Source organism: Chamaea fasciata, unplaced genomic scaffold, assembly GCF_029207755.1.
Source record: "Chamaea fasciata isolate MVZ Bird 193981 ecotype frontalis unplaced genomic scaffold, bChaFas1.0.hap1 SCAF_4, whole genome shotgun sequence".
Taxonomy (NCBI): domain Eukaryota; kingdom Metazoa; phylum Chordata; class Aves; order Passeriformes; family Sylviidae; genus Chamaea; species Chamaea fasciata.
The window spans coordinates 17,581,602-17,596,919 of NW_027094089.1; the positions used below are offsets into that span (position 1 = coordinate 17,581,602).

A 15,318-nucleotide genomic window follows, 5' to 3' on the forward strand; every position below is an offset into this window, starting at 1 on the left:
GGGCAGTAAATTATTGCAATGGAAAGCAGTAAAGCCACATTGTATCCAGTTGTGCTGTTTAACAGGTGATAGTGAAAAGTAGGTGATGCATGGAAACTTCCAAGTTTTTATAGCTCCTGCCTCAATCTATATTCACTTATATAAAGATGTCACATTTTTAAACATTTAAAAGTCAAATTGTCTGGAGAATAGATTCATATAAAATTTATTTTCAGAAACTGTTATTTAGCCTACTGCTATCAGAGTTGATTGCTCTTATGTATACACTTTATTCAAGTTTCTACAGGTTTGAAAATACAAAGACTGACATTTCAGATGCCATACTCAAGTGTGTCATTTACCAGAAAGTGAAATGGGAACATTTCCACTTTCTCAGAAACATCCAGTTTGTTAGGCTGATAAGTGCATTAACTGTTTTTGAGGTATTGTGAAGCTACTAAATATGATTCTATTTCAACAGAGACAGGAAGGGGGAGTCACAATGGCAGAAGAAAAATCCTGAATTGGTTCCTTACCCAGCACAATATGCACAGAGAATGAACTAGTTTCAAAGCTCTGCCAAAATAGATATTTGTAAGTGGCTAATACCAGAAATGTTTTATTCTGTTTATGTCAAAGACACGTTTGTCAGGCACTGGACAGCCAGACAAATCAGGGTCTAATTAGTTCAGTCAATTCCCTCAGTTTTATCCTTTCAGTCTACACTGAATTATTAAAGCATCAGAAATAAGATGCTACTGAGACAGCAAAAAGGGAAATAAGATGTCAGAACTCTATTAACAATGGCATTTTCAGGAAGCAATGTAAATAGAAAATCAAATTTATGCAAGAAATATATATCAGTAAGTAATACTTAATTTAATCATGCTGCATTTATCTTCAAAGCAGCTTTCATATCCAACTGATTTTTTAAAAAAAGCTTCAACACATCAACATTGTGACTTCTTTGCAACAGTGACCATCATTCAGATTCAAATTCAGATCCCTACCTCATACAAGAGGGTATCAGTCCCCAATCCAAATAGTACAGTTATACAAATAACAGTATGTGAGTAATAATTTATTCCACCCTCGACATTTAGCCAGCTCAAAAAGAATGTGTGACAGTTAAGCAGTTGCAAGATAAAAAGAACCGGAAAATGCCACATTCAACTGAAATGACAGGAAATATTTAGGTAGACAGAATGTAATAAATTTGGCAGACTTATGGGAGTTTAATTGCCCCTTTGTGAAAAGAGATAAATACATGTAAAAACTGTAACTGTGAGAACCAGTTTCTGGGAGGAACAGCTTTCTGTTAGAGGTGTCTAAGTCTTCATTACTTGAATATGGCCATCAGGAGAAAGGAAATTTTCCCAACCCACAATGGTGATGGCTGTGCTGGCAGCAGCAGCTCCCAGTTCTGCGCCTGGTGCCAAGGGGACAGTAGCCTCCTGCCCCAGAGGGTAGTCACATGCACCCACAACTTACTGGCCTTACAACAGTTCACATCTGCTAGCAGACACATTGACATATTTCCTATTTCAGACATCATCTGCCACCCAAATAATTGAGATTTATTTCCTCCCAGATGTCCCCAGAATGAATTCTTTTCCTGCCCCCTACCACTGTGAAACAGTGCATCTTACTGCGATGGCTGGTAAGTTCCACTTTAGTTCTCACTCAAGTCATCCTATCCATCAAACCATGATATGGAGAGATTCCTCACTAACACAGAGAAATAAAAAAGGTGATTAAGCCAAAGTAAGAAGAGGTTTCTCCTAGGCTTCTGATAATTCAAAAAATGACCAGCTCTCCACATTACAGTGTTTCTGATATTTCAAAAGTTTTTTGTACTGTCTAAAACTTATTATTTCATGTTTATTTTAACAGAAGCCCTAATCTCTTAATTCAACCTTTTAACTTGCTTCTGTCAGGGAAAAAAAGGGTTAAAAGGGAATAATGAACATCTCCAGTTTTGCCCAAGTCTGTTTGACAGTATGCTATCTGCCATTTGCTCCCACACGGAAGTGCAGACTTATGGGTCCAAAAACTTGAAGACAAATTAAAAGGAATACTCAAAATACTTATTAACTTTAAGAGATTAGTTCAACATATAAAGAACCTTAATAATATTTCTGAAAATCAACAAGCTAGACCCGAAAAAAAAACATGCTCCTGCTTATTACTTAAGGTTGTGCATTTCACATGCAGTGTTGATCATCTTAGTGATGATGCCATCTAATCATTCAGGGAATGGTAAACAGAATATCTTGGTATTTAATAAAAAATAACAAGGACTTCAGAAAGAAGATGCCGAGATTCATCTAAACTGAATCATCTGCTGGATTTGAGTAACTTTCTGCAGGTGCCTCACACTTTCACTCTTGCCATGTACACAGGCACCCAAGAACAACTGACATTGCTCTCACTCACCAATAGAAAGAAGGAATCTTTCCAATATGTACATGAGTAACTTTCCAATATGTACATGTCCACTGAGTTATATGGTCTGACTGACAAAGCACTGAAAGGGAAAAGCTGCAAGTTTCCAAATACTTTTTATAAAGCAAATCTGTAGTCCTCTACATTCACTTCTTTTAAAATAAGCACACTATTAACAATCACAGTGTTTTTAATAAACTCTTATATAATATGGAATTAATCCTTAAATAAACTGATAATAAGAATGCTTAGGGGTATGTCTACATAATAGAGGACTCCACTGTCATCATCTTGTATTTTACTCGCATAAGCATATACTCTCCATTTCAGATTATGTGATTCTTTTTACTTCTGATGAATAAACACATCCACGAAATGGATCATACAATATGTGTATCTACTTTGTATCATACAGCATTGGAGGGAGGAGTTTTCTCTATGCTGAGTACTTGTTTTTCTAAACAAGCACAAGCAAAAAGACTACCTGTTTGTAAGAATTAACTTATTTATGGAGAAGTCCCAGGCTAACTGAGCTCTCCTTACATTATCTTAGAACTAGACCTACAATTCAACTTAGCATTTACACATTTTAAATTCACTGAGTTTACATTCTCTAACAAACACTGGGCATCATCTCCTATTTAAAGAGCAACAAACTAATCCAGAAAGCAATTAAATAACTTGATGGCTATACAGTAACAGAACAGAATTAGATCGCAATTCATCTACTTGCCAGCCCTAACCTACCTGGGTGGACCACAGTAGCAGTCCCAGCTGCACACTTGTATGTATAATTCTCATAGTCAGCACAAGTAATGAAAAATATTAATCAAAATTTCTCATGTCCTTTTAATGATATTCCCATGGAAAAAAATGAAAAACAAAGGCCTAAATATTTAAAGACCTTTTTTAATATGTGTCTGAACTCTCCAGACCTACTCCTGGCTCTGAAACACCTGAAGCTTGGAATCGACAGTAAGGGTGTAACATAATGTTTCAAAAAGCTGACATCAGCTGATCAACCAGAATGTTCAAGTTATAAATAAACAAACAAACAAACAAACAAACAAATAAATAAATAAATCTGGGACTTCTGTGTTAAGATTTAGAAAAACCTGGAAATACTATAGTCACACAACCAGACAGATTATTATATTCAAAGGTTGCTTACATGTATCAGTTCAAGTGGGAACGCTAAACTTGTACTGATGTTTCAGCCATAGGTTTATGTCTTCAACAGGTGCTACACATGGGTTTGCTAAAGAAGAGGTTACTTACAAGTCAGTCTATGTATTCATTAACATAATGTTTGCACATGCACCCAGAAACACAGAATAGATGGCTTTCTGCACCGGCCCTGCTGGTCAGAAGCAAGTCCTTCCCACATGTATGTTGATATCAGAACACCACCACACATCCCAGGTCCTCTATCTCTCTCAACCTCAAAATCTCTAGGGACCCCAAGAAGTGTGCTCACACTTAATGCAAAAGCTACAGCTAAAAATAACCATTCTATCTCCTTCAACCCCATGCCTAAATGTGCACACTCACTACAAGAGACATTTTCAAATACACCAAAACCACAAATGACAAGGAGTCCCAGAGCTGAACAAGTTCTGAAGAAAAGAAGCCACCTTAACTATGGAATCTTGCACTCCATATGAGGGGCACTTGGATCTCTGGAAAATAAATGGTCTCCATAGATGCCACCTAATGTCAAGATTAGTGACTTCAGTTGCTCACAGGCCCTTGCAGTCCTACAGTCTCACTTAATGAGACAAGTTCTCCAGTAAAATTTTCAGTCTCATTTTCTGTAACCATGAACATAAATGGTTCCTGACTAAAATGATGCTCTCCATATGACTGTGAATAAAAGTTTTTCTGGTCAGGTTTAAAAGTGACAGCCTGCAAGAATAGGTCCTTGACCTAGTCACAGAAAGGACCAAGGTTCTTAAAGCCACACAACCATTTAGGTTGAAAAAGACTTCTAAGATCACCAAGTCCAACCATTAATCCAGCACTGACATGCTCACTACTAAACCATGTCCCCAGCTGCCACATCTTCTAAATTCTTGCAGGGATGGTGACTCCACCACTTCCCTGGGCAGCCTGTTCTAATGATTGATCCCTCTTTCAGCAAAGAAATTTTTTCTCATATCCAATTGAAACCTGTCCTGGTACAACTTGACCTCATTTCCTCCTGTCCTATCACTTGTTACCTGGGAGAAGAGACTGACTCACACCTGGGTACACCCTCCTTTCACTTCAGGTCATTGTAGTGTGAGAGTGTCCTCCCCTGCGTCTCCCTTTCTCCAGGCTGAGTCCCTGCAGCTCCCTCAGCCACTCCTCCCTGACTTGTGCTTCAGACCCTTTCCCAGCTCTCTTGCCCTTCTATGGACACACTCTAGTCCCCTCAGTGTCCCTCTTGCTGTGAGGAAACAAAGCTGAGCACAAGATTCCAGGTGTCTCCTCACCAGTGCCCCCAGCACAGGGGTATGGGCACTGTCCTGGTCCTGCTGGCCACACTACTGCTGGCACAAGCCTGGTGCCATTGGTCTTCTTGGCCACCTGGGCACACTCTGGCTCATGTTCATAGAAACCAGCATCTCCAGGTCCTCTCCCACTCTGCAGCTTTCCAGCCACTCTGTCCCAGCCTGGAGCTGCAGGGGCTGTTGTGGCACAGGGACAGGACCCAGCACTTGGCCTTGTTGAACCTCACACAGTTGGCCTCAGCCAGTCCAGCAGACTGTCTAGATCCATCAGATCCAGCCTGTCCTTATCTTTCCTGCAGAGCCTTCCTGCCCTCCAGCAGATCCACGCTCCAATCCAACTTGGCATTGCTCTCAAACTGACTAAAGGAGCTCTTGATTCCCTCATTCAGATCATCAATAAAGATAAAAAACAGGGCTGACCCCAGAACACAGCCCTCGGGGAACATGACTGTGACTGACCTCAGCAGGATGTAATTCCATTCACCAGCACTCTTTGGGTAGGGACATCCAGCCTTTTTTTTTTTTTCCCCTCAGTGCACCCATCCAAGCTAGGAACAGCCAGTTTCTCCAGGAGAACGCTGCATTAGACAGAGTCAAAAACTTTACTAATTTACACAAAGACAGCAGCTCAAGCCCAATCCACCAAGCAGGTCTCGTTAAAATTCCTCTGAAGTTTTAGAGCAGAGACATTCATCAGATGTATCGTACAACTAAGGTACTAATGTTCATGACTCAGCTCCAGAGAGTAAGAGGAGTTTTTTGAAATTACACACCAGAAGACATTCTGAGTGTTCTTCTGGTCTGCTCCAGTCAATAGAATTGCTACCACTTCTGGAGAACAGATGAGGGAAGATTTAAAATTGAATTAAATTCATCCATTGAAGATTAATGAGAAATTACTTCATTTCAAGGCAGAGACCAACTTCAAGGTAAACCAGACTTCCAAGAGAGGTCAGAGGACATAATTTGCTTTCCTGTACTCTAAATCTTAGTAAGTAACTCACTCTCAGCCTGAGAGCCCATGCATATGTGTGGGTAGCTTTCAATATTTATGTTTCAGATTGACCATTTTCTTGCATAGACAGGAGAAACTCATGTATCCTTTTTTCTGTTGATGGGACTGCAAAACCTGTTAGGCACATGATGGCACTGAATCTCTACATGATCTGTTTCTACCCACATTCCAAAATCTGAAATTATACCAAGTTTCAAAATTAAGCACAATCTGTGTTACTGGAACTCAGAGAGACATTACAGACATTTTCTGGCATTTGTCATAAATAGACGGCAACCAAAAATTGTTATGCAATGATATTTAATGCGTTCACTGGATTCTGATCCAGTGACAAGTAATCACGCTGCTATAAACCAAAAATCACATGCAACGTGTATGCAGACTTGCAGTAAATGCTGTAGATACATGGTCTATGCAGCTGACGCCTCACCAGTTACATTCTGCATACAAGGAGAATACATTCATCATACAAGGATATGAGTCCAGCTGTCTCAAGAACTTAAAAAATTTGTTCTGTGGTGGATAAAATCCCAGACGGAGACTTCTTACAAACTTCAAATGGCAAACTGCGCATCAGAAAAACTAAGTTCAAATTTTTTTGCAGCTCAAAATGAAAGACTCAAGCTAAATCTTAGGGTATTCCGAACTAACTCAAAGAGATATTTCTGCAGGCAATCATCCTGGTACAGACAGATAACGAATTCCCACTTTCTTAGCTGAAAGAAAATTACACCCTTGGCTCTCATGAAAAATCTTTCTGCCATACAAAGACCAACCTTTAGTGCCCTGAACTGATAATCACCTGGCTTTCATTAAATAAAGACACTTTTAATTAAACAACCTGATCAACACACAAGAATGTGTGCTTTGCAAGCAAGAGACAGCAAGCAATTTATCTTTCAATATAGTAATCACTTATATCACGCTATCTGTAATCTGCAGTGATGAATAAGGGTATGTAGATTATGAAATCCTAGATGACTTACAGACTGTATTAATTTCAACAGCAAGAAAGAGCAACTCTAACTGTTTGCATTTTCAGAAATAGGATTGCAGTTGTTGTATTGGCCTAGAAACATTTTCATTTTTTACCAAAATATGTTCTCACAGGATGATCTCCCTCTTTAAAGGCTGGTGAAGAGAGAATACACAAGTCAAAGAAGAATTCAAGTTGGATGAGAACTGTGCTAGTTATCTGGTCTACACTACACCCAAACAAGGCAAGCGCCAAAGTACATTAGGCTCCTGATTCAGTTGGGCTTTGAAAGTTCCCAGCATAGATTTTCCTGAAGTTCAGGAACGTAATGTTAATCATAATATGAAAAACATGCCACACTTTGAGGAATCAGACAAGTCTAGGAACTCAGAACTGGTGAATCAAGGATGCAAGTACATGAGAAACTGATTTTCAACAGTCTCAAGTTTTGGAAAAGGCTAAATATTGCTGAATCAAAGCTCACATGCATAGGTCAAATGGACTATACATCAGTAATGACAGCATATGGCTAGGCAGCTGCCATGCTTACACTCGTAATGACTGCAAGCTAACAAGTGACTCAACAGACTGATGGATAGAGCAGAAGTTTCCCTCCTCAAGGCCTGTAGCATAACACAAAATCTTTGACGGCAAGTTCACTCATATGGAGCCTTGAATCCACTGGAAAAAGCCTTACTCCCACTTCAAAGTGAGAGGATGCTGGTGAGTATGGCCACAATTCACTCTCCCAAGAGCCACTACAATGTTAGACTGGAGAAACTGCAATATCAGATCCAAGAGTTTGCAAAGTGCTTCTCAAGGACAGGCAGTTCTGCTGCAAATTTAAATTCCCGTGTAAATCCAGAGCTGACATTTCACAAGTGTAACAGTATCATCAGAAGCCTACAAAGCCAAGAGGACGTTTTGATCTCGGAGAATGGAAATGAAGGCACCGTCTTCTTTCCAGATTTATCCCCCAAGAGAAAAATAGGAGGTGACTGTCCACCCAAGGAAAAGATTTCCACAGGAGGGTGAGTTTCTAAAGCTAAATGGATGAAACTGAAAGAGATATATTCAAAGAAAACAAAAGGAAAATTAAAATATCTTAAAAGAGACTAGAGACAAGGCTGATTAAAGACTGTAGAAGAAAGAGATAGATGGTAAAATGGCACAGATCTCAGTTAAGCAGTGAACTGATTGAGTTGAGAGGGAAGTGCTTATCACCAAGAATACAGTGTCATCCACATTAAGAAAACAGACTGGGCAAGCCAAACAGTTCTACTGTGGCACACATTCCAGGGGATTGAGTGTGGGTGGAATTCTGCTGTGAATGCTAGCAATGCACAGGTATTGCAATACTGATACTTCCTTTTTGCTTAAATATTTATAACCATCTGTATTCCTGTTCGGTGTTGACATTTTCTAGAAAAGACAGGTAAATTAACTATGACCTAGTACCTTAGGGGTAAAAGGAAAAAAACATTATTTTTCTTCACGCTATTACAGGGTAGTCTATTCTAGACCACCCTATGTTTGAAATACCACTGCTAATCACTTAGAACATCCATGAAAAAGCACCTAAAACCTGACATTCTCAGTAAAAAAAAAAAAACAGAAAGAATGAGGATAAAAACATTATCTCATTTTTACAGATAAGAGAGGGACAGAGAGAGATCAGAGGATTTGCAGAAAGTAACACAGGTAAGGCAAGGCTATTCCTGACAGTTACTCATGCTAAAACTGTCTCTGTCTGGCCTTGCAAAATTATTCCAATACCCTTGAGTCCCTAGTCAAATTAACTCTTTATTTATTATCCCAGTTTCCAAGTATCTTTCAGATGGGCTCGTCCATTGCTCCCATACAGCTGGGTAAACAGACAAAGTCAATTCTATCGTGAAGGTTTACCTTATAGCATTCAAAACCCTTTGCATATGTGGGATTTTTTTTTCCTTTAAGCAAGCTAAGAATGTGTTTAAAGGTGACCGGTGCTGAAAAAAATGGATCTGGGGAAGTTTGAGGACAATCACAAAGGAAAGACTTCTGAAGATTGGCGTGTTTCGGTATCTTTTTCAAAGGAAAAAAATAATAAATCAAATAAGTAATGTTTTAATCTTTAGGATGTAATCATACTTATTATGGAAAAAAAAAATTACAAGAATCTTAGTAGCTAATATCAAAAGAAAACAAGCCCTATTAGTTTTTGCAGATAAAGGCTTTTTTTGGACTTTATTGTGAAGTGCATTCAACAATTTTTAAGAAGGGGTTCAAGAGAAATAGCAACAATAGTTAAAAAGTTTTTTTAAAAAAAAAGCCTTCCCAAAAGTCAATTTTGTTAGGATTTTACTACATGCCCAAAGCAGACCATGTCTTTCAGGATAGCGCTTAGCATTGAACAGTACCTTGTTGCTGATGAGGGCCACGGGCAAACCCCAAAAGAGGGGGCAAACATCAGAACACAGAAGGAGAGGGGGGATGATACACCATTGAAAACAAATTCCTGATATCCCTTTCTGTCTATAATGCCACTCCACATCCATGCTTCTTCTACACAAGGAAGAATTGAAGCCTCACACACACACACACACACACACACACACAAGAATCTTTGTGAATCAAGGGAATTAGCAGATGTGTTGGTAATCTTCCACAAATAAGAAACAAACACTGCCAGCTGTACTTGTAAATTCAAAGATTAACATTAATAAGCAGCGCTAAGACTGCAGGTATTATCTTTCCTTAAGGTGACAGAGCTCAAGAACCCCAGTTCTGCAGAAAGTCAGCTGCCTGTCCAACTTTTGTGCCTCAAGTCCTACCCTACACTGCAGAACGTTTACAGATTCATCAGCCAGAATGAGCCGAATCAAACTGGATTTTTGCCATTATTTGAGATGGCAGTGAAGTGGCGAGTATACAAACTAGGTCAGACATGATTACCTAGAACAAGGGCAATTTTCTTTACATGTCTGTGTAAAGCTTCTAAAAATGGCAAAGACTGAATGTTTGGGTGCTGCAGAGAGTATATCCAAAAATCTTTTTTATAGAAAAGTTTAACTATTTTTCAATATGAATGATATTTTCTATTAACAGCAAAGCAGAAGCCTAATTTTCAGTAGAGCTCTTCTTTTACCAAAGTGCTATCTCTCTGAATCTGAGTCAACTTTAGTGACCACTTTAATATTCACTTTACAATTAATGCTTCTTTTTATGGGTTGGTAGAAGGTAAACCAATTTCAGTTTGGCTTCTAGGTATTGAATTTATTATAAAAAGTTATGTACTTAAAACTCCTATAATGAAACCGGAGGCATCATGAGATATTAACCTAGAGTTAATGCTGAGAAGGCCAGTTTGAATAATTCAATTCATGTCACCTTAAGTATCTTTTCAAATGGAATTAACTTTATCTGAGAAAAAAAAGGAAGTTCCATGTTCCAGTTACTGATTATTGACTCCACAAGAGCTCTGACTTAAATCATCTTACCACCATCTTTCCAGCAATTTTATTTCACTACTAGCAAGATGCTTTTTTACATATTGAGGGCTGACTTTCATTATAAAGAAGTAATATTAGCTAAGAGGAAAACACAGTTTCAGAGTTACTGCTATCCTTAGGTGATACTAAAACACACAAAATAGAAGTTAACACCAAAGCATCTGCATTAGTTCAGTACAGCTACAAACCAGGGCTGCATTTCAGCCATGTTTATGCAGCCACTGCAGTCGTTTACATCCTACAGAACTCCACCTCTTTTTACAACAATGCCATCAATGTTTGGTAATGCTGCTGTTCTCTTGACCTGTTAATTGTCTTATTGTGACAGAAAACCTGGCATTTAAACACTGAAAGGAGATGTTTCCAAATACCTATATGGGCCCAGGGGAAAGTGACAGCTCATGATCCCAGCTGTGGTATGGTAAGAATGTGGGAGACAGACAGGTGAAAAGTAGGAGCCCGAGGCTTTAAGGTACAGGTGTAGCACTAGAAATTACTCCAAACTAACAAGTAAGAAAAAGGGGGGGAAATAATAGAAACAAGAAAGAACGGCTCAAAACAGGCAGAACAAAAATGTGCTTCATTACTGAGTACAGCAGTGCAGTCTGTTATAAATGGGTAACATGATGGTTGGCTCTCGCAATTAAGGGATGAATATTAAGAGAAGTTTTATTGATGTATAGTTATATTATTGTGATTTGTTCTCCACGTAGCCCCCTTTCCCCTCCCCTTTGTATTGTTGACACTGGACAACCTTGGTAGCTGGAGCATTTGGGAGGAGGGAAGGCTTGTTACTAGGAGGCGTGGCATGGCAACACCTGAACTCCAATCAAGTTGCAAGAAAGCAGTCTCCACCAATGGATAGCAAAGAAGAGTTGACTGGCAGACTTTGGGAGGGGCCAGGGCCACCTGATGCAACACCAGGGGTATAAAAGACAGAGCAGTCATTTGGTGGGTGAGCACATGGCGGTTTAGTTTCCCACTCCCATTGCTGCTCTTTCTCCTTATTCAGTCATTTGTTCTATTTGTTAAGGTTTAATAAACCTTTGAAATTTTAAAATGAAAGGTTCGTTTCTCACAAGTCCATTGTTTCTGCAAGAGACAGGAAAATCGAAACAATATCGTACATCAAAACACAGATATCTCGTAAGATCTGGTAAGATCAGCAGTGTCCTGAAATAGGAAATGCCGACTATGTCTCCTAGCCAGTTCTACAAAGAGAAAACTATGTAGCAAGCTAGTTATATTGCTTTAAACTCAGACATAGCCATGATTTCCTTAACCCAGGCAAGATCAAGTGAAAAGGAAAAGATTTTAAATGGATCTGGACTCAAACAAAACTCAAAAAGACTTTCATTATCCTAACATTTAAATAAGATTGCTCTTGTCAAAGTCCACTTTAAAACAGAAAGTGAGAGCACAAAAGCTTCAGTGGGGCAGAAGGAACTGGCATGGGCAGTACTAGGAGCAGGAGGGAAGTGTTCTGGATCTGTCCTCTTCCAATGCTTTCCTCTCCAAAACCCCTCGCTGCTGTGCTCCCCTTCGGCAGATCCCATCAGGCAGACAGAACAATTCCGGCCTGAACTACTGTGTTAAGACAACACTCAAATAGAACAAAGAGAGACACATCAGGACACTAAGAGGTCACAGTTCAGGTATTAAAAGATGTGTGAAAATAACACTGAAAGTCCCATCAAGAAGCAGCCCAGTGACCCTTCTTGGGTTTCCAAAGCTATCCCATGAAGCACTGCCTGAGGGAAAGAACTGACAGAGTGGGGCAGTCCTGCTCACCTCTTCACAGTTTCTAAACTGTGAGGAGAAACACAGCTCAAAGCGCTTGTTTGGGTGAAAAATGGTAACAATTTATGAAGCCAAATGCAAAGAATGAGAAAATAGAAGAGGAAGGCTAGAAACATGAGAAACATTTTGCACACTATAAGAAAAACCAGCTGAAGCATGTTTTGACAGGTTTTTATCTATGCCTACAATGCTTTGCACACAACAAGAGGACTAGGGTAATTTCAGACTTGCTAGGCTGGAGCTGTAGAGTATGTAACCATAAATGAAATATCAAGGCAAACCTTGATATAATATATGAATTTGCATTTGTGGGCAAAACTACCTGTAAGTATAGAGAAAAGAAATAACGGAATCAAAGATGAGCTTGATAGAACATTGCACAAGAAACCAGGAAATAATTTTAAAGAAGTCTCTGTGTATACAGTGATAGAGTGATTAGGAAGACAGAAGAACAAGAGAAGATGAATGGGGAACTAATCTGATAGTTAGTGGGCTGAAGGTTTCCTATTATGTGCTCCCATGCCTTTGTCTTGTAGATGAGATGACACTGGATCCCTCAAGACTAAGGGCTAACCCTAGTATAGGATAAATGCATTTGAAGTTGAAAGGCTAGAAATGGAAGATGCAGGGCAAAACCTGAAAGAAGGATTGGCATCACCCAAAACACAGCTACCACGGTGCTTTTGGATTATGTGGACTCCTCTGGTCTATTTTCCATGGAGATCCCCAGCAAGCTGCATGCTATACAAGTAGCAACACAGACATCATCCATTCTGGAGAGATATTCTTGTTTTGAATTCAATGCCATCACAAAAATGGATGTCTTGGGTTTTGTAACCAAAAAAGGAAAAAATGTTTATTCTATTCTATCTACAGAAACCCGGTAGGGGAGGTTTTTTATCTGTTGTAACTCCAGGAGGAAGGGGGGTAACTGCCATCTCTGGTAACACGCCAGCTGTTAAAAACCGGGTGGAACATTGTTTCTGATCTCTGCTCAGTGGGGCATTGTTTCTTATCTCTGCTCACCCTCCCATTCCCTTCGTGGGATATCTTTTGTTAATGGACCATTAAAGCTCATCAATGACGACACATTACATAATCCCATTGTGAGATGCTCTATCCAGGGAGGAGGAGCCAAACCATTTCCATCCAGATAAAAGGAGCCACAATCCAGTTTTCCACTGGGTTCCTGGAGGAAGACCAGGCCCATCTCACCATTACTGGACCCTTTTTCTATAGGACTGTCTGTACTCCAACAGAACCACATCTCCCACTTCAGGAGGGCTTACTCTGGACTGCTTCCAACATCCTGACCAACAGGGTGTCAGGTTGCATTTCTGACTCTGTCAGGGTTTTCTAGGACTTCTTGATTATTTGTTTGCTTCCTTATTCTTCTGTACTAATTAGTATTTTTTATATTCCTCGTAAAAACTGCTATGCCTATTCCCAAAATCCTTGTCTGACAGCCTTTTAACTGCAAATATATAATAATTTGGAAAGGGGGGAGGGGCTTACATTCCAAGGGAGACTCCAATCTTCCCTGACAGATACCTGTCTATCTAAACCAAGACAGGATGGCAGATATAAACACAAAAGAATAGAAATAAAATGTTTATAAAAGGTTAAAAGCCTGACAAACAGCTCAATGTCAAACAATGTTGGACCAAAAAAGGAGAAAGCTAAAAAAACACATCATCAGGACAAAAATAGCCAAAACATTCCTGATGCCAATGAAGTCACAGAATATTGCTACCTGCTTCCTGAGAGAATTAAAAAACTCCTTCCTGCACAGTCTCCAGTCTCCTGAGAAGCAGTATCTGCCTGTATAATTCTCACAGGAGGGAACCACTGAGATGCCAGAATCAAGCCTTCTTTTGGATGCTTTGTGCTGATGACTTTCTTTCTTGCCCTGTTATAAATAAGCCTTTAAGACTGTTCCAGCAGAAGAGGGGATCAAGGGCATAACCTCTACAAAAAGGCATGGTCTTGGGTAGGATGTATTCTGGAGATCTGCAGATGGAAGCTGCTACCAGATCAAGCAAGAACATGGGCTAGAGCACTTGCACAGGCAGTCTTCTCTTCCAGGGTATAATGAGCCATCAGAAGGGATGCAAAACAAGCACCTAGTTACCAGAAGAAAATCTCAAGCAACCATGTTCTCAAGGCTTTGAGTGCCTACATCTGAGAAACATTTTATCACTTAACATGTATCCCTAGTCAATGTTTTCTGGTTTTAGCTGCATACAGAATTATAGATCATCTATAAATAGCTCAAATCAGATGATCTACTTTACAGACTTGAGAAAGCTCTTACTGACGAAACACATCATCTGTAAGGCCCTTTTCAATCACCAAAAGTCACAGTGAAAATATGAAATGTTATATCTACAGTGATTGCAATTATTTTCCTGTTTAAATAACAGAACAGAAAACAGCATCTGAGCTTTTTCCTTGGCAAAGGGGTGGGTTCCCATGATTCCTACTCCATTTCAACATGGTCTGTTAACTTCACCCATTCTATTTACCCAAACCTTGTCAGAGTTGTTCTCTTTGTTTTCCTGCAATTCATGTATTAAGGCAAAGACTCATGGGAAACCAATCACAAAATAGTATTCAACACTTTATGATGTAAGATAATACACTTACAGTCTCAAAAAGATGTTTTGACCAGGTCATTTAAAAAATAAAAAGAGATGGCAAAAAAGACCTTACCTTCTGTTCCTTTTCCTTGGCAGCACTGAGTTCAGAAAGGGAGTGTGAGAGTTTTTCTTGCTGCTCAGCCAGGTACTTCTGATAAAGACTCAAAAGTTCTTGGCATTCTCTGTACTGTTGCTGCAGAGGTGAGATACCAGAAGTTAAGGGAAAAACACTCTTTAGCAAACAGTTATAGCCAAATACATACCAACGTACTCTGTGTAAATCTGATTTAGATCCATAACAGTTCAATTTAAAAACAGATACCGTGTGTTTAAGTAGCGCCTAATGATGATAAATCTGCCTAAAGATGAATGTTCAAGTACAACCTTCTTCCTACTCGAAGTGGAAAAAGAAGAATTGCACCAAATTCTTTTATCATCAGAAAAGGGACAGCAGCAGGAGGCAGGTAATGACATTGTTTCA

At 39.4% G+C, this 15,318-nt stretch overlaps 1 protein-coding gene across 1 annotated transcript in view; it reads right to left on the reverse strand.

Moving 5' to 3' along the window:
- KIAA1328 (KIAA1328 ortholog) overlaps positions 1-15,318 on the reverse strand; it is a 176,254-nt gene that overhangs the window by 91,920 nt on the left and 69,016 nt on the right. Inside the window, 1 exon segment of the mRNA XM_066180895.1 lies at positions 14,911-15,038. Within this exon segment, the coding sequence (XP_066036992.1) occupies positions 14,911-15,038 (128 nt within the window).